At 55.2% G+C, this 23,105-nt stretch overlaps 1 protein-coding gene across 1 annotated transcript in view; it reads left to right on the forward strand.

Moving 5' to 3' along the window:
• LOC129829814 (lysine-specific demethylase 9) overlaps positions 1 to 23,105 on the forward strand; it is a 75,639-nt gene that overhangs the window by 23,112 nt on the left and 29,422 nt on the right. The window contains exon 4 of the mRNA XM_055891750.1: positions 580 to 722. Coding sequence (XP_055747725.1) covers positions 580 to 722 — 143 coding nt within the window. The remainder of the gene's footprint in view (positions 1 to 579; positions 723 to 23,105) is intronic.

The raw sequence follows: 23,105 nt of genomic DNA on the forward strand, positions 1-23,105 counted from the left end.
CCTATAGCTATGCTTGGTTTATGTGTAGGCCTATAGCTATGCTTGGTTTATGTGTAGGACCTATAGCTATGCTTGGTTTATGTGTAGACCTATAGCTATGCTTGGTTTATGTGTAGGACCTATAGCTATGCTTGGTTTATGTGTAGACCTATAGCTATGCTTGGTTTATGTGTAGGCCTATAGCTATGGTTGGTTTATGTGTAGAACTATAGCTAGGGTTGGTTTATGTGTAGGCCTATAGCTATGCTTGGTTTATGTGTAGGACCTATAGCTATGGTTGGTTTATGTGTAGGACCTATAGCTATGCTTGGTTTATGTGTAGACCTATAGCTATGCTTGGTTTATGTGTAGGCCTATAGCTATGGTTGGTTTATGTGTAGAACTATAGCTAGGGTTGGTTTATGTGTAGGCCTATAGCTATGCTTGGTTTATGTGTAGGACCTATAGCTATGGTTAACTGACTGAAGTCAGACATGTAGTTATTATTGATCATTTCTGTCTCAATGTAGGCCTTGGATTTGTTTGAATGAATCGTTGTATATGCAGAGTATGATTGTCACTGAAACCCTGTCTGTCCAGATGACCCTACCTTGGGGCAGTCTCTCCAGCCTGAAGCTGGACTGTCGTTCCCAGAGTGATGATGGGCCCATCATGTGGGTCCGGCCAGGTGAGCAGATGGTGCCAACCGCTGACATGCCCAAGTCACCCTTCAAACGACGCAGGTAGCCTAAACTTCCCCGGACGTTTATCATAGTAACACAGTAATAATATAGTAATAACATAGTATTACTATATGTGTCCTAACACATAAGTAGCCTCCTTATAGTAGTATCATTTATTAGTTTGTTACGGTGTAGCTCTACTCCCTCTCTTCGCTTCCTTTCCTTTTCCCATTCCTCCTCTCTGTCCTCACTGTCTCCTCCTTTCCTTTTCCCGCTCCTCCTCTCTGTCCTCCCTGTCTCCTCCTTTCCTTTTCCCAATCCTCCTCTCTGTCCTCACTGTCTCCTCCTTTCCTTTTCCCACTCCTCTCTGTCCTCACTGTCTCCTCCTTTCCTTTTCCCACTCCTCTCTGTCCTCACTGTCTCCTCCTTTCCTTTTCCCACTCCTCACTGTCTCCTCCTTTCCATTTCCCACTCCTCTCTGTCCTCACTGTCTCCTTCCTTTCCTTTTCCCTCTCCTCTCTGTCCTCACTGTCTCCTTCCTTTCCATTTCCCACTCCTCTCTGTCCTCACTGTCTCCTCCATCCCTTTTTCCACTCCTCTCTGTCCTCACTCTCTCCTCCATCCCTTTTCCCACTCCTCACTGTCTCCTCCTTTCCATTTCCCACTCCTCTCTGTCCTCACTGTCTCCTTCCTTTCCTTTTCCCTCTCCTCTCTGTCCTCACTGTCTCCTTCCTTTCCTTTTCCCACTCCTCTCTGTCCTCACTGTCTCCCTCCTTTTCCTACTCCTCTCTGTCCTCACTGTCTCCCTCCATACCTTTTCCCACTCCTCCTCTGTCCTCACTGTCTCCTCCTTTCCTTTCCCCACTCCTCGCTGTCCTCACTGTCTCCCTCCTTTTCCTACTCCTCTCTGTCCTCACTGTCTCCCTCCATCCCTTTTCCCACTCCTCCTCACTGTCTCCCTCCATCCCTTTTCCCACTCCTCCTCTCTGTCCTCACTGTCTCCCTCCATCCCTTTTCCCACTCCTCCTCTCTGTCCTCACTGTCTCCTTCCTTTCCTTTTCCCACTCCTCTCTGTCCTCACTGTCTCCCTCCTTTTCCTACTCCTCTCTGTCCTCACTGTCTCCCTTCATCCCTTTTCCCACTCCTCCTCACTGTCTCCCTCCATCCCTTTTCCCATTCTCCTCTGTCCTCACTGTCTCTCTCCATCCCTTTTCCCACTCCTCCTCTCTGTCCTCACTGTCTCCCTCCATCCCTTTTCCCACTCCTCCTCTCTGTCCTCACTGTCTCCCTTCATCCCTTTTCCCATTCCTCCTCTCTGCTTTTCCCACTCCTCCTCTCTGTCCTCACTGTCTCCCTCCATCCCTTTTCCCATTCCTCCTCTGTCCTCACTGTCTCTCTCCATCCCTTTTCCCACTCCTCCTCTCTGTCCTCACTGTCTCCCTCCATCCCTTTTCCCACTCCTCCTCTCTGTCCTCACTGTCTCCCTTCATCCCTTTTCCCACTCCTCCTCTCTGTCCTCACTGTCTCCCTCCATCCCTTTTCCCATTCTCCTCTGTCCTCACTGTCTCTCCATCCCTTTTCCCACTCCTCCTCCTCTGTCCTCTCTGTCCTCACTGTCTCCCTCCATCCCTTTTCCCACTCCTCCTCTGTCCTCACTGTCTCCCTCGATCCCTTTTCCCACTCCTCCTCTCTGTCCTCACTGTCTCCTCCTTTCCATTTCCCACTCCTCTCTGTCCTCACTCTCTCCTTCCTTTCCTTTTCCCACTCCTCTCTGTCCTCACTGTCTCCTTCCTTTCCTTTTCCCACTCCCCTCTGTCCTCACTGTCTCCCTCCTTTTCCTACTCCTCTCTGTCCTCACTGTCTCCCTCCTTTTCCTACTCCTCTCTGTCCTCACTGTCTCCCTCCATCCCTTTTCCCACTCCTCCTCTCTGTCCTCACTGTCTCCCTCCATCCCTTTACCCACACCTCCTCTCTGTCCTCACTGTCTCCCTTCATCCCTTTTCCCACTTCTCCCCTGTCCCCACTGTCTCCCTCCATCCCTTTTCCCATTCCTCCTCTCTGCTTTTCCCACTCCTCCTCTCTGTCCTCACTGTCTCCCTCCATCCCTTTTCCCATTCCTCCTCTTTGTCCTCACTGTCTCCCTCCATCCCTTTTCCCACTCCTCCTCTGTCCTCACTGTCTCCCTCCATCCCTTTTCCCACTCCTCCTCTGTCCTCACTGTCTCCCTCCATCCCTTTTCCCACTCCTCCTCTCTGTCCTCACTGTCTCCCTCCATCCCTTTTTCCTCTCCTCACTGTCTCCCTCCATCCCTTTTCCCACTCCTCCTCTCTGTCCTCACTGTCTCCCTCCATCCCTTTTCCCATTCCTCTCTGTCCTCACTGTCTCCCTCCATCCCTTTTCCCACTCCTCCTCTGTCCTCACTGTCTCCCTCCATCCCTTTTCCCACTCCTCCTCTGTCCTCACTGTCTCCCTCCATCCCTTTTCCCACTCCTCCTCTCTGTCCTCACTGTCTCCCTCCATCCCTTTTCCCACTCCTCCTCTCTGTCCTCACTGTCTCCCTCCATCCCTTTTCCCACTCCTCCTCTGTCCTCACTGTCTCCCTCCATCCCTTTTCCCACTCCTCCTCTGTCCTCACTGTCTCCCTCCATCCCTTTTCCCACTCCTCCTCTCTGTCCTCACTGTCTCCCTCCATCCCTTTTCCCACTCCTCCTCTCTGTCCTCACTGTCTCCCTCCATCCCTTTTCCCACTCCTCCTCTCTGTCATCACTGTCTCCCTCCATCCCTTTTCCCACTCCTCCTCTCTCCTCACTGTCTCCCTCCATCTCTTTTCCCACTCCTCCTCTCTGTCCTCACTGTCTCCCTCCATCCCCTTTCCCATTCCTCTCTGTCCTCACTGTCTCCCTCCATCCCTTTTCCCACTCGTCCTCTGTCCTCACTGTCTTCCTCCATTCCTTTTCCCACTCCTCCTCTCTGTCCTCACTGTCTCCATTCATCCCTTTTCCCACTCCTCCTCTCTGTCCTCACTGTCTCCCTCTATCCCTTTTCCCATTCTCCTCTGTCCTCACTGTCTCTCTCCATCCCTTTTCCCACTCCTCCTCTGTCCTCACTGTCTCCCTCCATCCCTTTTCCCACTCCTCCTCTCTGTCCTCACTGTCTCCCTTCATCCCTTTTCCTACTCCTCCTCTCTGTCCTCACTGTCTCCCTCCATCCCTTTTCCCATTCTCCTCTGTCCTCACTGTCTCTCTCCATCCCTTTTCCCACTCCTCCTCCTCTGTCCTCTCTGTCCTCACTGTCTCCCTCCATCCCTTTTCCCACTCCTCCTCTGTCCTCACTGTCTCCCTCCATCCCTTTTCCCACTCCTCCTCTCTGTCCTCACTGTCTCCTCCTTTCCATTTCCCACTCCTCTCTGTCCTCACTCTCTCCTTCCTTTCCTTTTCCCACTCCTCTCTGTCCTCACTGTCTCCTTCCTTTCCTTTTCCCACTCCCCTCTGTCCTCACTGTCTCCCTCCTTTTCCTACTCCTCTCTGTCCTCACTGTCTCCCTCCATCCCTTTTCCCACTCCTCCTCTCTGTCCTCACTGTCTCCCTCCATCTCTTTTTCCACTCCTCCTCTCTGTCCTCACTGTCTCCCTCCATCCCTTTTCCCACTCCTCCTCTGTCCTCACTGTCTCCCTCCATCCCCTTTCCCATTCCTCTCTGTCCTCACTGTCTCCCTCCATCCCCTTTCCCATTCCTCTCTGTCCTCACTGTCTCCCTCCGTCCCTTTACCCACTCCTCCTCTCTGTCCTCACTGTCTCCCTCCATCCCTTTTCCCACTTCTCCCCTGTCCCCACTGTCTCCCTCCATCTCTTTTTCCACTCCTCCTCTCTGTCCTCACTGTCTCCCTCCATCCCTTTTTCCACTCCTCCTCTCTGTCCTCACTGTCTCCCTCCATCCCTTTTCCCACTCCTCCTCTCTGTCCTCACTGTCTCCCTCCATCCCTTTTCCCATTGCTCCTCTCTGCTTTTCCCACTCCTCCTCTCTGTCCTCACTGTCTCCCTCCATCCCTTTTCCCATTCCTCCTCTCTGTCCTCACTGTCTCCCTCCATCCCTTTTCCCACTCCTCCTCTGTCCTCACTGTCTCCTCCATCTCTTTCTCACTCCTCCTCTGTCCTCACTGTCTCCCTCCATCCCTTTTCCCACTCCTCCTCTGTCCTGACTGTCTCCTCCATCCCTTTCCCCACTCCTCTCTGTCATCACTGTCTCCCTCCATCCCTTTTCCCACTCCTCCTCTGTACTCACTGTCTCCCTCCATCCCTTTTCCCACTCCTCCTCTCTGTCCTCACTGTCTCCCTCCATCCCTTTTTCCTCTCTCCTCACTGTCTCCCTCCATCCCTTTTTCCTCTCTCCTCACTGTCTCCCTCCATCCCTTTTCCCACTCCTCCTCTCTGTCTTCACTGTCTCCCTCCATCTCTTTTCCCACTCCTCCTCTGTCCTCACTGTCTCCCTCCATCCCTTTTCCCACTCCTCCTCTTTGTCCTCACTGTCTCCCTCCATCCCTTTTTCCTCTCTCCTCACTGTCTCCCTCCATCCCTTTTCCCACTCCTCCTCTCTGTCCTCACTGTCTCCCTCCATCCCTTTTCCCACTCCTCCTCTCTGTCCTCACTGTCTCCCTCCATCCCTTTTCCCACTCCTCCTCTCTGTCCTCACTGTCTCCCTCCATCCCTTTTCCCACTCCTCCTCTCTGTCCTCACTGTCTCCCTCCATCCCTTTTCCCACTCCTCCTCTCTGTCCTCACTGTCTCCCTCCATCCCCTTTCCCATTCCTCTCTGTCCTCACTGTCTCCCTCCATCCCTTTTCCCACTCCTCCTCTGTCCTCACTGTCTCCCTCCATCCTTTTTCCCACTCCTCCTCTGTCCTCACTGTCTCCCTCCATCCCTTTTCCCACTCCTCCTCTCTGTCCTCACTATCTCCCTCCATCCCTTTTCCCACTCCTCCTCTCTGTCCTCACTGTCTCCTCCATCCCTTTTCCCACTCCTCCTCTCTCCTCACTGTCTCCCTCCATCTCTTTTCCCACTCCTCCTCTCTGTCCTCACTGTCTCCCTCCATCCCCTTTCCCATTCCTCTCTGTCCTCACTGTCTCCCTCCATCCCTTTTCCCACTCCTCCTCCTCTGTCCTCACTGTCTTCCTCCATCCCTTTTCCCACTCCTCCTCTGTCCTCACTGTCTCCCTCCATCCTTTTTCCCACTCCTCCTCTGTCCTCACTGTCTCCCTCCATCCCTTTTCCCACTCCTCCTCTCTGTCCTCACTGTCTCCCTTCATCCCTTTTCCCACTACTCCTCTCTGTCCTCACTGTCTCCCTCCATCCCTTTTCCCACTCCTCCTCTCTGTCCTCACTGTCTCCCTTCATCCCTTTTCCCACTACTCCTCTCTGTCCTCACTGTCTCCCTCCATCCCTTTTCCCACTCCTCCTCTGTCCTCACTGTCTCCCTCCATCCCTTTTCCCACTCCTCCTCCTCTGTCCTCACTGTCTCCCTCCATCCCTTTTCCCACTCCTCCTCTCTGTCCTCACTGTCTCCCTCCATCCCTTTTCCCATTCCTCCTCTCTGCTTTCCCACTCCTCCTCTCTGTCCTCACTGTCTCCCTCCATCCCTTTTCCCATTCCTCCTCTCTGTCCTCACTGTCTCCCTCCATCCCTTTTCCCACTCCTCCTCTCTGTCCTCACTGTCTCCCTCCATCCCTTTTCCCACTCCTCCTCTCTGTCCTCACTGTCTCCCTCCATCCCTTTTCCCACTCCTCCTCTCTGTCCTCACTGTCTCCCTCCATCCTTTTTCCCACTCCTCCTCTCTGTCCTCACTGTCTCCCTCCATCCCTTTTCCCACTCCTCCTCTCTGTCCTCACTGTCTCCCTCCATCCCTTTTCCCACTCCTCCTCTCTGTCCTCCCTGTCTCCCTCATCCCCTTTCCCACTCCTCCTCTCTGTCCTCACTGTCTCCCTCCATCCCTTTTCCCACTCCTCCTCTCTGTCCTCCCTGTCTCCTTCCATCCCTTTCCCCACTCCTCTCTGTCCTCACTGTCTCCCTCCATCCCTTTTCCCACTCCTCCTCAGTCCTCACTGTCTCCCTCAATCCCTTTTCCCACTCCTCCTCTCTGTCCTCACTGTCTCCCTCCATCCCTTTTTCCTCTCCTCCTCTCTGTCTTCACTGTCTCCCTTCATCCCTTTTCCCACTCCTCCTCTCTGTCCTCACTGTCTCCCTCCATCCCCTTTCCCATTCTCCTCTGTCCTCACTGTCTCCCTCCATCCCTTTTCCCATTCCTCCTCTCTGTCCTCACTGTCTCCCTCAATCCCTTTTCCCATTCCTCCTCTCTGTCCTCACTGTCTCCCTCCATCCCTTTTCCCACTCCTCCTCTGTCCTCACTGTCTCCTCCATCCCCTTTCCCACTCCTCCTCTGTCCTCACGGTCTCCTCCATCTCTTTCTCACTCCTCCTCTGTCCTCACTGTCTCCCTCCATCCCTTTTCCCACTCCTCCTCTGTCCTGACTGTCTCCTCCATCCCTTTCCCCACTCCTCTCTGTCATCACTGTCTCCCTCCATCCCTTTTCCCACTCCTCCTCTGTCCTCACTGTCTCCCTCCATCCCTTTTCCCACTCCTCCTCTCTGTCCTCACTGTCTCCCTCCATCCCTTTTTCCTCTCTCCTCACTGTCTCCCTCCATCCCTTTTCCCACTCCTCCTCTCTGTCTTCACTGTCTCCCTCCATCTCTTTTCCCACTCCTCCTCTGTCCTCACTGTCTCCCTCCATCCCTTTTCCCACTCCTCCTCTCTGTCCTCACTGTCTCCCTCCATCCCTTTTCCCACTCCTCCTCTCTGTCCTCCCTGTCTCCTTCCATCCCTTTTCCCATTCCTCCTCTCTGTCCTCACTGTCTCCCTCCATCCCTTTTCCCACTCCTCCTCCTCTGTCCTCTCTGTCCTCACTGTCTCCCTCCATCCCTTTTCCCACTCCTCCTCTCTGTCCTCACTGTCTCCCTCCATCCCTTTTCCCATTCCTCCTCTCTGCTTTTCCCACTCCTCCTCTCTGTCCTCACTGTCTCCCTCCATCCCTTTTCCCATTCCTCCTCTCTGTCCTCACTGTCTCCCTCCATCCCTTTTCCCACTCCTCCTCTCTGTCCTCACTGTCTCCCTCCATCCCTTTTCCCACTCCTCCTCTCTGTCCTCACTGTCTCCCTCCATCCCTTTTCCCACTCCTCCTCTCTGTCCTCACTGTCTCCCTCCATCCCTTTTTCCACTCCTCCTCACTGTCTCCCTCCATCCCTTTTCCCACTCCTCCTCTCTGTCCTCACTGTCTCCCTCCATCCCTTTTCCCACTCCTCCTCTCTGTCCTCACTGTCTCCCTCCATCCCTTTTCCCACTCCTCCTCTCTGTCCTCACTGTCTCCCTCCATCCCTTTTCCCACTCCTCCTCTCTGTCCTCCCTGTCTCCCTCATCCCCTTTCCCACTCCTCCTCTCTGTCCTCACTGTCTCCCTCCATCCCTTTTCCCACTCCTCCTCTCTGTCCTCCCTGTCTCCTTCCATCCCTTTCCCCACTCCTCTCTGTCCTCACTGTCTCCCTCCATCCCTTTTCCCACTCCTCCTCAGTCCTCACTGTCTCCCTCAATCCCTTTTCCCACTCCTCCTCTCAGTCCTCACTGTCTCCCTCCATCCCTTTTTCCTCTCCTCCTCTCTGTCTTCACTGTCTCCCTTCATCCCTTTTCCCACTCCTCCTCTCTGTCCTCACTGTCTCCCTCCATCCCCTTTCCCATTCTCCTCTGTCCTCACTGTCTCCCTCCATCCCTTTTCCCATTCCTCCTCTCTGTCCTCACTGTCTCCCTCAATCCCTTTTCCCATTCCTCCTCTCTGTCCTCACTGTCTCCCTCCATCCCTTTTCCCACTCCTCCTCTGTCCTCACTGTCTCCCTCCATCCCTTTTCCCACTCCTCCTCTGTCCTCACTGTCTCCCTCCATCCCTTTTCCCACTCCTCCTCTCTGTCCTCACTGTCTCCCTCCATCCCTTTTTCCTCTCTCCTCACTGTCTCCCTCCATCCCTTTTCCCACTCCTCCTCTCTGTCTTCACTGTCTCCCTCCATCTCTTTTCCCACTCCTCCTCTGTCCTCACTGTCTCCCTCCGTCCCTTTTCCCACTCCTCCTCTCTGTCCTCACTGTCTCCCTCCATCCCTTTTCCCACTCCTCCTCTCTGTCCTCACTGTCTCCCTCCATCCCTTTTCCCACTCCTCCTCTGTCCTCACTGTCTCCCTCCATCCCTTTTCCCACTCCTCCTCTGTCCTCACTGTCTCCCTCCATCCCTTTTCCCACTCCTCCTCTCTGTCCTCACTATCTCCCTCCATCCCTTTTCCCAATCCTCCTCTCTGTCCTCACTGTCTCCCTTCATCCCTTTTCCCACTACTCCTCTCTGTCCTCACTGTCTCCCTCCATCCCTTTTCCCATTCTCCTCTGTCCTCACTGTCGCTCTCCATCCCTTTTCCCACTCCTCCTCCTCTGTCCTCTCTGTCCTCACTGTCTCCCTCCATCCCCTTTCCCACTCCTCCTCTGTCCTCACTGTCGCTCTCCATCCCTTTTCCCACTCCTCCTCCTCTGTCCTCTCTGTCCTCACTGTCTCCCTCCATCCCTTTTCCCACTCCTCCTCTCTGTCCTCACTGTCTCCCTCCATCCCTTTTCCCATTCCTCCTCTCTGCTTTTCCCACTCCTCCTCTCTGTCCTCACTGTCTCCCTCCATCCCTTTTCCCACTCCTCCTCTCTGTCCTCACTGTCTCCCTCCATCCCTTTTCCCACTCCTCCTCTCTGTCCTCACTGTCTCCCTCCATCCCTTTTCCCACTCCTCCTCTCTGTCCTCACTGTCTCCCTCCATCCCCTTTCCCACTCCTCCTCTCTGTCCTCACTGTCTCCCTCCATCCCTTTTCCCACTCCTCCTCTCTGTCCTCACTGTCTCCCTCCATCCCTTTTCCCACTCCTCCTCTCTGTCCTCCCTGTCTCCTTCCATCCCTTTCTCCACTCCTCTCTGTCCTCACTGTCTCCCTCCATCCCTTTTCCCACTCCTCCTCTCTGTCCTCACTGTCTCCCTCCATCCCTTTTCCCATTCCTCCTCTCTGCTTTTCCCACTCCTCCTCTCTGTCCTCACTGTCTCCCTCCATCCCTTTTCCCACTCCTCCTCTCTGTCCTCACTGTCTCCCTCCATCCCTTTTCCCACTCCTCCTCTCTGTCCTCACTGTCTCCCTCCATCCCTTTTCCCACTCCTCCTCTCTGTCCTCACTGTCTCCCTCCATCCCTTTTCCCACTCCTCCTCTCTGTCCTCACTGTCTCCCTCCATCCCTTTTTCCCACTCCTCCTCTCTGTCCTCACTGTCTCCCTCCATCCCTTTTCCCACTCCTCCTCTCTGTCCTCACTGTCTCCCTCCATCCCTTTTCCCACTCCTCCTCTCTGTCCTCACTGTCTCCCTCCATCCCTTTTCCCACTCCTCCTCTCTGTCCTCACTGTCTCCCTCCATCCCTTTTCCCACTCCTCCTCTCTGTCCTCCCTGTCTCCTTCCATCCCTTTCCCCACTCCTCTCTGTCCTCACTGTCTCCCTCCATCCCTTTCCCCACTCCTCTCTGTCCTGACTGTCTCCTCCATCCCTTTCCCCACTCCTCTCTGTCATCACTGTCTCCCTCCATCCCTTTTCCCACTCCTCCTCTGTCCTCACTGTCTCCCTCCATCCCTTTTCCCACTCCTCCTCTCTGTCCTCACTGTCTCTCTCCATCCCTTTTTCCTCTCTCCTCACTGTCTCCCTCATCCCTTTTCCCACTCCTCCTCTCTGTCCTCACTGTCTCCCTCCATCCCTTTTCCCACTCCTCCTCTGTCCTGACTGTTTCCTCCATCCCTTTCCCCACTCCTCTCTGTCATCACTGTCTCCCTCCATCCCTTTTCCCACTCCTCCTCTGTCCTCACTGTCTCCCTCATCCCTTTTCCCATTCCTCCTCTCTGTCCTCACTGTCTCCCTCCATCCCATTTCCCATTCCTCTCTGTCCTCACTGTCTCCCTCCATCCCTTTTCCCACTCCTCCTCTCTGTCCTCACTGTCTCCCTCCATCCCTTTTCCCACTCCTCCTCTGTCCTCACTGTCTCCCTCCATCCCTTTTCCCACTCCTCCTCTCTGTCTTCACTGTCTCCCTCCATCCCTTTTCCCATTCCTCCTCTCTGCTTTTCCCACTCCTCCTCTCTGTCCTCACTGTCTCCCTCCATCCCTTTTCCCACTCCTCCTCCGTCCTCTCTGTCTCCTCCATCCCTTTTCCCACTCCTCCTCTGTCCTCACTGTCTCCTCCATCTCTTTCTCACTCCTCCTCTGTCCTCACTGTCTCCCTCCATCCCTTTTCCCACTCCTCCTCTGTCCTCACTGTCTCCCTCCATCCCTTTTCCCACTCCTCCTCTGTCCTCACTGTCTCCCTCCATCCCTTTCCCCACTCCTCCTCTCTGTCCTCACTGTCTCCCTCCATCCCTTTTTCCTCTCTCCTCACTGTCTCCCTCCATCCCTTTTCCCACTCCTCCTCTCTGTCTTCACTGTCTCCCTCCATCTCTTTTCCCACTCCTCCTCTCTGTCCTCACTGTCTCCCTTCATCCCTTTTCCCACTCCTCCTCTCTGTCCTCACTGTCTCCCTCCATCCCCTTTTCCATTCTCCTCTGTCCTCACTGTCTCCCTCCATCCCTTTTCCCATTCCTCCTCTCTGTCCTCACTGTCTCCCTCAATCCCTTTTCCCATTCCTCCTCTCTGTCCTCACTGTCTCCCTCCATCCCTTTTCCCACTCCTCCTCTGTCCTCACTGTCTCCCTCCATCCCTTTTCCCACTCCTCCTCTGTCCTCACTGTCTCCCTCCATCCCTTTTCCCACTCCTCCTCTCTGTCCTCACTGTCTCCCTCCATCCCTTTTTCCTCTCTCCTCACTGTCTCCCTCCATCCCTTTTCCCACTCCTCCTCTCTGTCTTCACTGTCTCCCTCCATCTCTTTTCCCACTCCTCCTCTGTCCTCACTGTCTCCCTCCGTCCCTTTTCCCACTCCTCCTCTCTGTCCTCACTGTCTCCCTCCATCCCTTTTCCCACTCCTCCTCTCTGTCCTCACTGTCTCCCTCCATCCCTTTTCCCACTCCTCCTCTGTCCTCACTGTCTCCCTCCATCCCTTTTCCCACTCCTCCTCTGTCCTCACTGTCTCCCTCCATCCCTTTTCCCACTCCTCCTCTCTGTCCTCACTATCTCCCTCCATCCCTTTTCCCAATCCTCCTCTCTGTCCTCACTGTCTCCCTTCATCCCTTTTCCCACTACTCCTCTCTGTCCTCACTGTCTCCCTCCATCCCTTTTCCCATTCTCCTCTGTCCTCACTGTCGCTCTCCATCCCTTTTCCCACTCCTCCTCCTCTGTCCTCTCTGTCCTCACTGTCTCCCTCCATCCCCTTTCCCACTCCTCCTCTGTCCTCACTGTCGCTCTCCATCCCTTTTCCCACTCCTCCTCCTCTGTCCTCTCTGTCCTCACTGTCTCCCTCCATCCCTTTTCCCACTCCTCCTCTCTGTCCTCACTGTCTCCCTCCATCCCTTTTCCCATTCCTCCTCTCTGCTTTTCCCACTCCTCCTCTCTGTCCTCACTGTCTCCCTCCATCCCTTTTCCCACTCCTCCTCTCTGTCCTCACTGTCTCCCTCCATCCCTTTTCCCACTCCTCCTCTCTGTCCTCACTGTCTCCCTCCATCCCTTTTCCCACTCCTCCTCTCTGTCCTCACTGTCTCCCTCCATCCCCTTTCCCACTCCTCCTCTCTGTCCTCACTGTCTCCCTCCATCCCTTTTCCCACTCCTCCTCTCTGTCCTCACTGTCTCCCTCCATCCCTTTTCCCACTCCTCCTCTCTGTCCTCCCTGTCTCCTTCCATCCCTTTCTCCACTCCTCTCTGTCCTCACTGTCTCCCTCCATCCCTTTTCCCACTCCTCCTCTCTGTCCTCACTGTCTCCCTCCATCCCTTTTCCCATTCCTCCTCTCTGCTTTTCCCACTCCTCCTCTCTGTCCTCACTGTCTCCCTCCATCCCTTTTCCCACTCCTCCTCTCTGTCCTCACTGTCTCCCTCCATCCCTTTTCCCACTCCTCCTCTCTGTCCTCACTGTCTCCCTCCATCCCTTTTCCCACTCCTCCTCTCTGTCCTCACTGTCTCCCTCCATCCCTTTTCCCACTCCTCCTCTCTGTCCTCACTGTCTCCCTCCATCCCTTTTTCCCACTCCTCCTCTCTGTCCTCACTGTCTCCCTCCATCCCTTTTCCCACTCCTCCTCTCTGTCCTCACTGTCTCCCTCCATCCCTTTTCCCACTCCTCCTCTCTGTCCTCACTGTCTCCCTCCATCCCTTTTCCCACTCCTCCTCTCTGTCCTCACTGTCTCCCTCCATCCCTTTTCCCACTCCTCCTCTCTGTCCTCCCTGTCTCCTTCCATCCCTTTCCCCACTCCTCTCTGTCCTCACTGTCTCCCTCCATCCCTTTCCCCACTCCTCTCTGTCCTGACTGTCTCCTCCATCCCTTTCCCCACTCCTCTCTGTCATCACTGTCTCCCTCCATCCCTTTTCCCACTCCTCCTCTGTCCTCACTGTCTCCCTCCATCCCTTTTCCCACTCCTCCTCTCTGTCCTCACTGTCTCTCTCCATCCCTTTTTCCTCTCTCCTCACTGTCTCCCTCATCCCTTTTCCCACTCCTCCTCTCTGTCCTCACTGTCTCCCTCCATCCCTTTTCCCACTCCTCCTCTGTCCTGACTGTTTCCTCCATCCCTTTCCCCACTCCTCTCTGTCATCACTGTCTCCCTCCATCCCTTTTCCCACTCCTCCTCTGTCCTCACTGTCTCCCTCATCCCTTTTCCCATTCCTCCTCTCTGTCCTCACTGTCTCCCTCCATCCCATTTCCCATTCCTCTCTGTCCTCACTGTCTCCCTCCATCCCTTTTCCCACTCCTCCTCTCTGTCCTCACTGTCTCCCTCCATCCCTTTTCCCACTCCTCCTCTGTCCTCACTGTCTCCCTCCATCCCTTTTCCCACTCCTCCTCTCTGTCTTCACTGTCTCCCTCCATCCCTTTTCCCATTCCTCCTCTCTGCTTTTCCCACTCCTCCTCTCTGTCCTCACTGTCTCCCTCCATCCCTTTTCCCACTCCTCCTCCGTCCTCTCTGTCTCCTCCATCCCTTTTCCCACTCCTCCTCTGTCCTCACTGTCTCCTCCATCTCTTTCTCACTCCTCCTCTGTCCTCACTGTCTCCCTCCATCCCTTTTCCCACTCCTCCTCTGTCCTCACTGTCTCCCTCCATCCCTTTTCCCACTCCTCCTCTGTCCTCACTGTCTCCCTCCATCCCTTTCCCCACTCCTCCTCTCTGTCCTCACTGTCTCCCTCCATCCCTTTTTCCTCTCTCCTCACTGTCTCCCTCCATCCCTTTTCCCACTCCTCCTCTCTGTCTTCACTGTCTCCCTCCATCTCTTTTCCCACTCCTCCTCTCTGTCCTCACTGTCTCCCTCCATCCCCTTTCCCATTCCTCTCTGTCCTCACTGTCTCCCTCCATCCCTTTTCCCACTCCTCCTCTGTCCTCACTGTCTCCCTCCATCCCTTTTCCCACTCCTCCTCTGTCCTCACTGTCTCCCTCCATCCCTTTTCCCACTCCTCCTCTGTCCTCACTGTCTCCCTCCTTCCCTTTTCCCACTCCTCCTCTCTGTCCTCACTGTCTCCCTCCATCCCTTTTCCCACTCCTCCTCTCTCCTCACTGTCTCCCTCCATTTCTTTTCCCACTCCTCCTCTGTCCTCACTGTCTCCCTCCATCCCTTTTCCCACTCCTCCTCTCTGTCCTCACTGTCTCCCTCCATCCCTTTTCCCATTCCTCCTCTCTGCTTTTCCCACTCCTCCTCTCTGTCCTCACTGTCTCCCTCCATCCCTTTTCCCATTCCTCCTCTCTGTCCTCACTGTCTCCCTCCATCCCTTTTCCCACTCCTCCTCTCTGTCCTCACTGTCTCCCTCCATCCCTTTTCCCACTCCTCCTCCTCTGTCCTCACTGTCTCCCTCCATCCCTTTTCCCACTCCTCCTCCTCTGTTCTCACTGTCTCCCTCCATCCCTTTTCCCATTCCTCCTCTCTGTCCTCACTGTCTCCCTCCATCCCTTTTCCCACTCCTCCTCTCTGTCCTCACTGTCTCCCTCCATCCCTTTTCCCACTCCTCCTCTCTGTCCTCACTGTCTCCCTCCATCCCTTTTCCCACTCCTCCTCTCTGTCCTCACTGTCTCCCTCCATCCCTTTGCCCACTCCTCCTCTCTGTCCTCACTGTCTCCCTCCATCCCTTTTCCCACTCCTCCTCTCTGTCCTCACTGTCTCCCTCCATCCCTTTTCCCACTCCTCCTCTCTGTCCTCACTGTCTCCCTCCATCCCTTTTCCCACTCCTCCTCTCTGTCCTCACTGTCTCCCTCCATCCCTTTTCCCACTCCTCCTCTCTGTCCTCACTGTCTCCCTCCATCCCTTTTCCCACTCCTCCTCTCTGTCCTCACTGTCTCCCTCCATCCCTTTTCCCACTCCTCCTCCTCTGTCCTCACTGTCTCCCTCCATCCCTTTTCCCACTCCTCCTCTCTCCTCACTGTCTCCCTCCATCCCTTTTCCCACTCCTCCTCTCTGTCTTCACTGTCTCCCTCCATCTCTTTTCCCACTCCTCCTCTCTGTCCTCACTGTCTCCCTCCATCCCTTTTTCCTCTCCTCCTCTCTGTCTTCACTGTCTCCCTTCATCCCTTTTTCCACTCCTCCTCTCTGTCCTCACTGTCTCCCTCCATCCCCTTTCCCATTCTCCTCTGTCCTCACTGTCTCCCCCCATCCCTTTTCCCACTCCTCCTCTCTGTCCTCACTGTCTCCCTCCATCCCTTTTCCAATTCCTCCTCTGTCCTCACTGTCTCCTCCATCCCCTTTCCCACTCCTCCTCTGTCCTCACTGTCTCCTCCATCTCTTTCTCACTCCTCCTCTGTCCTCACTGTCTCCCTCCATCCCTTTTCCCACTCCTCCTCTGTCCTGACTGTCTCCTCCATCCCTTTCCCCACTCCTCTCTGTCATCACTGTCTCCCTCCATCCCTTTTCCCACTCCTCCTCTGTCCTCACTGTCTCCCTCCATCCCTTTTCCCACTCCTCCTCTCTGTCCTCACTGTCTCCCTCCATCCCTTTTTCCTCTCTCCTCACTGTCTCCCTCCATCCCTTTTCCCACTCCTCCTCTCTGTCTTCACTGTCTCCCTCCATCTCTTTTCCCACTCCTCCTCTGTCCTCACTGTCTCCCTCCATCCCTTTTCCCATTGCTCCTCTCTGCTTTTCCCACTCCTCCTCTCTGTCCTCACTGTCTCCCTCCATCCCTTTTCCAATTCCTCCTCTCTGTCCTCACTGTCTCCCTCCATCCCTTTTCCCACTCCTCCTCTGTCCTCACTGTCTCCTCCATCCCCTTTCCCACTCCTCCTCTGTCCTCACTGTCTCCTCCATCTCTTTCTCACTCCTCCTCTTTCCTCACTGTCTCCCTCCATCCCTTTTCCCACTCCTCCTCTGTCCTGACTGTCTCCTCCATCCCTTTCCCCACTCCTCTCTGTCATCACTGTCTCCCTCCATCCCTTTTCCCACTCCTCCTCTGTCCTCACTGTCTCCCTCCATCCCTTTTCCCACTCCTCCTCTCTGTCCTCACTGTCTCCCTCCATCCCTTTTTCCTCTCTCCTCACTGTCTCCCTCCATCCCTTTTCCCACTCCTCCTCTCTGTCTTCACTGTCTCCCTCCATCTCTTTTCCCACTCCTCCTCTGTCCTCACTGTCTCCCTCCATCCCTTTTCCCACTCCTCCTCTCTGTCCTCACTGTCGACCTCCATCCCTTTTTCCTCTCTCCTCACTGTCTCCCTCCATCCCTTTTCCCACTCCTCCTCTCTGTCCTCACTGTCTCCCTCCATCCCCTTTCCCATTCCTCTCTGTCCTCACTGTCTCCCTCCATCCCTTTTCCCACTCCTCCTCTGTCCTCACTGTCTCCCTCCATCCTTTTTCCCACTCCTCCTCTGTCCTCACTGTCTCCCTCCATCCCTTTTCCCACTCCTCCTCTCTGTCCTCACTATCTCCCTCCATCCCTTTTCCCACTCCTCCTCTCTGTCCTCACTGTCTCCCTCCATCCCTTTTCCCACTCCTCCTCTCTCCTCACTGTCTCCCTCCATCTCTTTTCCCACTCCTCCTCTCTGTCCTCACTGTCTCCCTCCATCCCCTTTCCCATTCCTCTCTGTCCTCACTGTCTCCCTCCATCCCTTTTCCCACTCCTCCTCTGTCCTCACTGTCTCCCTCCATCCCTTTTCCCACTCCTCCTCTCTGTCCTCACTGTCTCCCTCCATCCCCTTTCCCATTCCTCTCTGTCCTCACTGTCTCCCTTCATCCCTTTTCCCACTACTCCTCTCTGTCCTCACTGTCTCCCTCCATCCCTTTTCCCATTCTCCTCTGTCCTCACTGTCGCTCTCCATCCCTTTTCCCACTCCTCCTCCTCTGTCCTCACTGTCTCCCTCCGTCCCTTTTCCCATTCCTCCTCTCTGTCCTCACTGTCTCCCTCCATCCCTTTTCCCACTCCTCCTCTCTGTCCTCACTGTCTCCCTCCATCCCTTTTCCCATTCCTCCTCTCTGCTTTTCCCACTCCTCCTCTCTGTCCTCACTGTCTCCCTCCAATTCTTTTCCCATTCCTCCTCTCTGTCCTCACTGTCTCCCTCCATCCCTTTTCCCACTCCTCCTCTCTGTCCTCACTGTCTCCCTCCATCCCTTTTCCCACTCCTCCTCTCTGTCCTCACTGTCTCCCTCCATCCCTTTTCCCACTCCTCCTCTCTGTCCTCACTGTCTCCCTCCATCCCTTTTCCCACTCCTCCTCTCTGTCCTCACTGTCTCCCTCCATCCCTTTTCCCACTCCTCCTCTCTGTCCTCACTGTCTCCCTCCATCCCTTTTCCCACTCCTCCTCTCTGTCCTCACTGTCTCCCTCCATCCCTTTTCCCACTCCTCCTCTCTGTCCTCACTGTCTCCCTCCATCCCTTTTCCCACTCCTCCTCTCTGTCCTCACTGTCTCCCTCCATCCCTTTTCCCACTCCTCCTCTCTGTCCTCCCTGTCTCCCTCATCCCCTTTCCCACTCCTCCTCTCTGTCCTCACTGTCTCCCTCCATCCCTTTTCCCACTCCTCCTCTCTGTCCTCCCTGTCTCCTTCCATCCCTTTCCCCACTCCTCTCTGTCCTCACTGTCTCCCTCCATCCCTTTTCCCACTCCTCCTCAGTCCTCACTGTCTCCCTCAATCCCTTTTCCCACTCCTCCTCTCTGTCCTCACTGTCTCCCTCCATCCCTTTTTCCTCTCCTCCTCTCTGTCTTCACTGTCTCCCTTCATCCCTTTTCCCACTCCTCCTCTCTGTCCTCACTGTCTCCCTCCATCCCCTTTCCCATTCTCCTCTGTCCTCACTGTCTCCCTCCATCCCTTTTCCCATTCCTCCTCTCTGTCCTCACTGTCTCCCGCAATCCCTTTTCCCATTCCTCCTCTCTGTCCTCACTGTCTCCCTCCATCCCTTTTCCCACTCCTCCTCTGTCCTCACTGTCTCCTCCATCCCCTTTCTCACTCCTCCTCTGTCCTCACTGTCTCCCTCCATCCCTTTTCCCACTCCTCCTCTGTCCTGACTGTCTCCTCCATCCCTTTCCCCACTCCTCTCTGTCCTCACTGTCTCCCTCCATCCCTTTTCCCACTCCTCCTCTGTCCTCACTGTCTCCCTCCATCCCTTTTCCCACTCCTCCTCTCTGTCCTCACTGTCTCCCTCCATCCCTTTTTCCTCTCTCCTCCTCTCTGTCCTCACTGTCTCCCTCCATCCCCTTTCCCATTCCTCTCTGTCCTCACTGTCTCCCTCCATCCCTTTTCCCACTCCTCCTCTGTCCTCACTGTCTCCCTCCATCCCTTTTCCCACTCCTCCTCTGTCCTCACTGTCTCCCTCCATCCCTTTTCCCACTCCTCCTCTCTGTCCTCACTGTCTCCCTCCATCCCTTTTCCCACTCCTCCTCTCTGTCCTCACTGTCTCCCTCCATCCCTTTTCCCATTCTCCTCTGTCCTCACTGTCGCTCTCCATCCCTTGTCCCACTCCTCCTCCTCTGTCCTCTCTGTCCTCACTGTCTCCCTCCATCCCCTTTCCCACTCCTCCTCTGTCCTCACTGTCTCCTCCATCTCTTTCTCACTCCTCCTCTGTCCTCACTGTCTCCCTCCATCCCTTTTCCCACTCCTCCTCTGTCCTGACTGTCTCCTCCATCCCTTTCCCCACTCCTCTCTGTCATCACTGTCTCCCTCCATCCCTTTTCCCACTCCTCCTCTCTGTCCTCACTGTCTCCCTCCATCCCCTTTCCCATTCCTCTCTGTCCTCACTGTCTCCCTCCATCCCTTTTCCCACTCCTCCTCTCTGTCTTCACTGTCTCCCTCCATCTCTTTTCCCACTCCTCCTCTGTCCTCACTGTCTCCCTCCATCCCTTTTCCCACTCCTCCTCTCTGTCCTCACTGTCTCCCTCCATCCCTTTTTCCTCTCTCCTCACTGTCTCCCTCCATCCCTTTTCCCACTCCTCCTCTCTTACCTCACTGTCTCCCTCCATCCCCTTTCCCATTCCTCTCTGTCCTCACTGTCTCCCTCCATCCCTTTTCCCACTCCTCCTCTGTCCTCACTGTCTCCCTCCATCCCTTTTCCCACTCCTCCTCTCTGTCCTCACTGTCTCCCTTCATCCCTTTTCCCACTACTCCTCTCTGTCCTCACTGTCTCCCTCCATCCCTTTTCCCATTCTCCTCTGTCCTCACTGTCGCTCTCCATCCCTTTTCCCACTCCTCCTCCTCTGTCCTCTTTGTCCTCACTGTCTCCCTCCATCCCTTTTCCCACTCCTCCTCTCTGTCCTCACTGTCTCCCTCCATCCCTTTTCCCATTCCTCCTCTCTGCTTTTCCCACTCCTCCTCTCTGTCCTCACTGTCTCCCTCCATCCCTTTTCCCACTCCTCCTCTCTGTCCTCACTGTCTCCCTCCATCCCTTTTCCCACTCCTCCTCTCTGTCCTCACTGTCTCCCTCCATCCCTTTTCCCACTCCTCCTCTCTGTCCTCACTGTCTCCCTCCATCCCCTTTCCCACTCCTCCTCTCTGTCCTCACTGTCTCCCTCCATCCCTTTTCCCACTCCTCCTCTCTGTCCTCACTGTCTCCCTCCATCCCTTTTCACACTCCTCCTCTCTGTCCTCCCTGTCTCCTTCCATCCCTTTCCCCACTCCTCTCTGTCCTCACTGTCTCCCTCCATCCCTTTTCCCACTCCTCCTCTCTGTCCTCACTGTCTCCCTCCATCCCTTTTCCCATTCCTCCTCTCTGCTTTTCCCACTCCTCCTCTCTGTCCTCACTGTCTCCCTCCATCCCTTTTCCCACTCCTCCTCTCTGTCCTCACTGTCTCCCTCCATCCCTTTTCCCACTCCTCCTCTCTGTCCTCACTGTCTCCCTCCATCCCTTTTCCCACTCCTCCTCTCTGTCCTCACTGTCTCCCTCCATCCCTTTTCCCACTCCTCCTCTCTGTCCTCACTGTCTCCCTCCATCCCTTTTTCCTCTCTCCTCACTGTCTCCCTCCATCCCTTTTCCCACTCCTCCTCTCTGTCTTCACTGTCTCCCTCCATCTCTTTTCCCACTCCTCCTCTGTCCTCACTGTCTCCCTCCATCCCTTTTCCCACTCCTCCTCTCTGTCCTCACTGTCTCCCTCCATCCCTTTTTCCTCTCTCCTCCTCTCTGTCCTCACTGTCTCCCTCCATCCCCTTTCCCATTCCTCTCTGTCCTCACTGTCTCCCTCCATCCCTTTTCCCACTCCTCCTCTGTCCTCACTGTCTCCCTCCATCCCTTTTCCCACTCCTCCTCTGTCCTCACTGTCTCCCTCCATCCCTTTTCCCACTCCTCCTCTCTGTCCTCACTGTCTCCCTCCATCCCTTTTCCCACTCCTCCTCTCTGTCCTCACTGTCTCCCTCCATCCCTTTTCCCATTCTCCTCTGTCCTCACTGTCGCTCTCCATCCCTTGTCCCACTCCTCCTCCTCTGTCCTCTCTGTCCTCACTGTCTCCCTCCATCCCCTTTCCCACTCCTCCTCTGTCCTCACTGTCTCCTCCATCTCTTTCTCACTCCTCCTCTGTCCTCACTGTCTCCCTCCATCCCTTTTCCCACTCCTCCTCTGTCCTGACTGTCTCCTCCATCCCTTTCCCCACTCCTCTCTGTCATCACTGTCTCCCTCCATCCCTTTTCCCACTCCTCCTCTCTGTCCTCACTGTCTCCCTCCATCCCCTTTCCCATTCCTCTCTGTCCTCACTGTCTCCTCCATCCCCTTTCTCACTCCTCCTCTGTCCTCACTGTCTCCCTCCATCCCTTTTCCCACTCCTCCTCTGTCCTGACTGTCTCCTCCATCCCTTTCCCCACTCCTCTCTGTCCTCACTGTCTCCCTCCATCCCTTTTCCCACTCCTCCTCTGTCCTCACTGTCTCCCTCCATCCCTTTTCCCACTCCTCCTCTCTGTCCTCACTGTCTCCCTCCATCCCTTTTTCCTCTCTCCTCACTGTCTCCCTCCATCCCTTTTCCCACTCCTCCTCTCTGTCTTCACTGTCTCCCTCCATCTCTTTTCCCACTCCTCCTCTGTCCTCACTGTCTCCCTCCATCCCTTTTCCCACTCCTCCTCTCTGTCCTCACTGTCTCCCTCCATCCCTTTTTCCTCTCTCCTCCTCTCTGTCCTCACTGTCTCCCTCCATCCCCTTTCCCATTCCTCTCTGTCCTCACTGTCTCCCTCCATCCCTTTTCCCACTCCTCCTCTGTCCTCACTGTCTCCCTCCATCCCTTTTCCCACTCCTCCTCTCTGTCCTCACTATCTCCCTCCATCCCTTTTCCCACTCCTCCTCTCTGTCCTCACTGTCTCCCTCCATCCCTTTTCCCATTCTCCTCTGTCCTCACTGTCGCTCTCCATCCCTTGTCCCACTCCTCCTCCTCTGTCCTCTCTGTCCTCACTGTCTCCCTCCATCCCCTTTCCCACTCCTCCTCTGTCCTCACTGTCTCCTCCATCTCTTTCTCACTCCTCCTCTGTCCTCACTGTCTCCCTCCATCCCTTTTCCCACTCCTCCTCTGTCCTGACTGTCTCCTCCATCCCTTTCCCCACTCCTCTCTGTCATCACTGTCTCCCTCCATCCCTTTTCCCACTCCTCCTCTCTGTCCTCACTGTCTCCCTCCATCCCCTTTCCCATTCCTCTCTGTCCTCACTGTCTCCCTCCATCCCTTTTCCCACTCCTCCTCTCTGTCTTCACTGTCTCCCTCCATCTCTTTTCCCACTCCTCCTCTGTCCTCACTGTCTCCCTCCATCCCTTTTCCCACTCCTCCTCTCTGTCCTCACTGTCTCCCTCCATCCCTTTTTCCTCTCTCCTCACTGTCTCCCTCCATCCCTTTTCCCACTCCTCCTCTCTTACCTCACTGTCTCCCTCCATCCCTTTTCCCACTCCTCCTCTCTGTCCTCACTGTCTCCCTTCATCCCTTTTCCCACTACTCCTCTCTGTCCTCACTGTCTCCCTCCATCCCTTTTCCCATTCTCCTCTGTCCTCACTGTCGCTCTCCATCCCTTTTCCCACTCCTCCTCCTCTGTCCTCTTTGTCCTCACTGTCTCCCTCCATCCCTTTTCCCACTCCTCCTCTCTGTCCTCACTGTCTCCCTCCATCCCTTTTCCCATTCCTCCTCTCTGCTTTTCCCACTCCTCCTCTCTGTCCTCACTGTCTCCCTCCATCCCTTTTCCCACTCCTCCTCTCTGTCCTCACTGTCTCCCTCCATCCCTTTTCCCACTCCTCCTCTCTGTCCTCACTGTCTCCCTCCATCCCTTTTCCCACTCCTCCTCTCTGTCCTCACTGTCTCCCTCCATCCCCTTTCCCACTCCTCCTCTCTGTCCTCACTGTCTCCCTCCATCCCTTTTCCCACTCCTCCTCTCTGTCCTCACTGTCTCCCTCCATCCCTTTTCACACTCCTCCTCTCTGTCCTCCCTGTCTCCTTCCATCCCTTTCCCCACTCCTCTCTGTCCTCACTGTCTCCCTCCATCCCTTTTCCCACTCCTCCTCTCTGTCCTCACTGTCTCCCTCCATCCCTTTTCCCATTCCTCCTCTCTGCTTTTCCCACTCCTCCTCTCTGTCCTCACTGTCTCCCTCCATCCCTTTTCCCACTCCTCCTCTCTGTCCTCACTGTCTCCCTCCATCCCTTTTCCCACTCCTCCTCTCTGTCCTCACTGTCTCCCTCCATCCCTTTTCCCACTCCTCCTCTCTGTCTTCACTGTCTCCCTCCATCTCTTTTCCCACTCCTCCTCTGTCCTCACTGTCTCCCTCCATCCCTTTTCCCACTCCTCCTCTCTGTCCTCACTGTCTCCCTCCATCCCTTTTTCCTC

This window comes from Salvelinus fontinalis, chromosome 31 (assembly GCF_029448725.1).
Source record: "Salvelinus fontinalis isolate EN_2023a chromosome 31, ASM2944872v1, whole genome shotgun sequence".
Taxonomy (NCBI): domain Eukaryota; kingdom Metazoa; phylum Chordata; class Actinopteri; order Salmoniformes; family Salmonidae; genus Salvelinus; species Salvelinus fontinalis.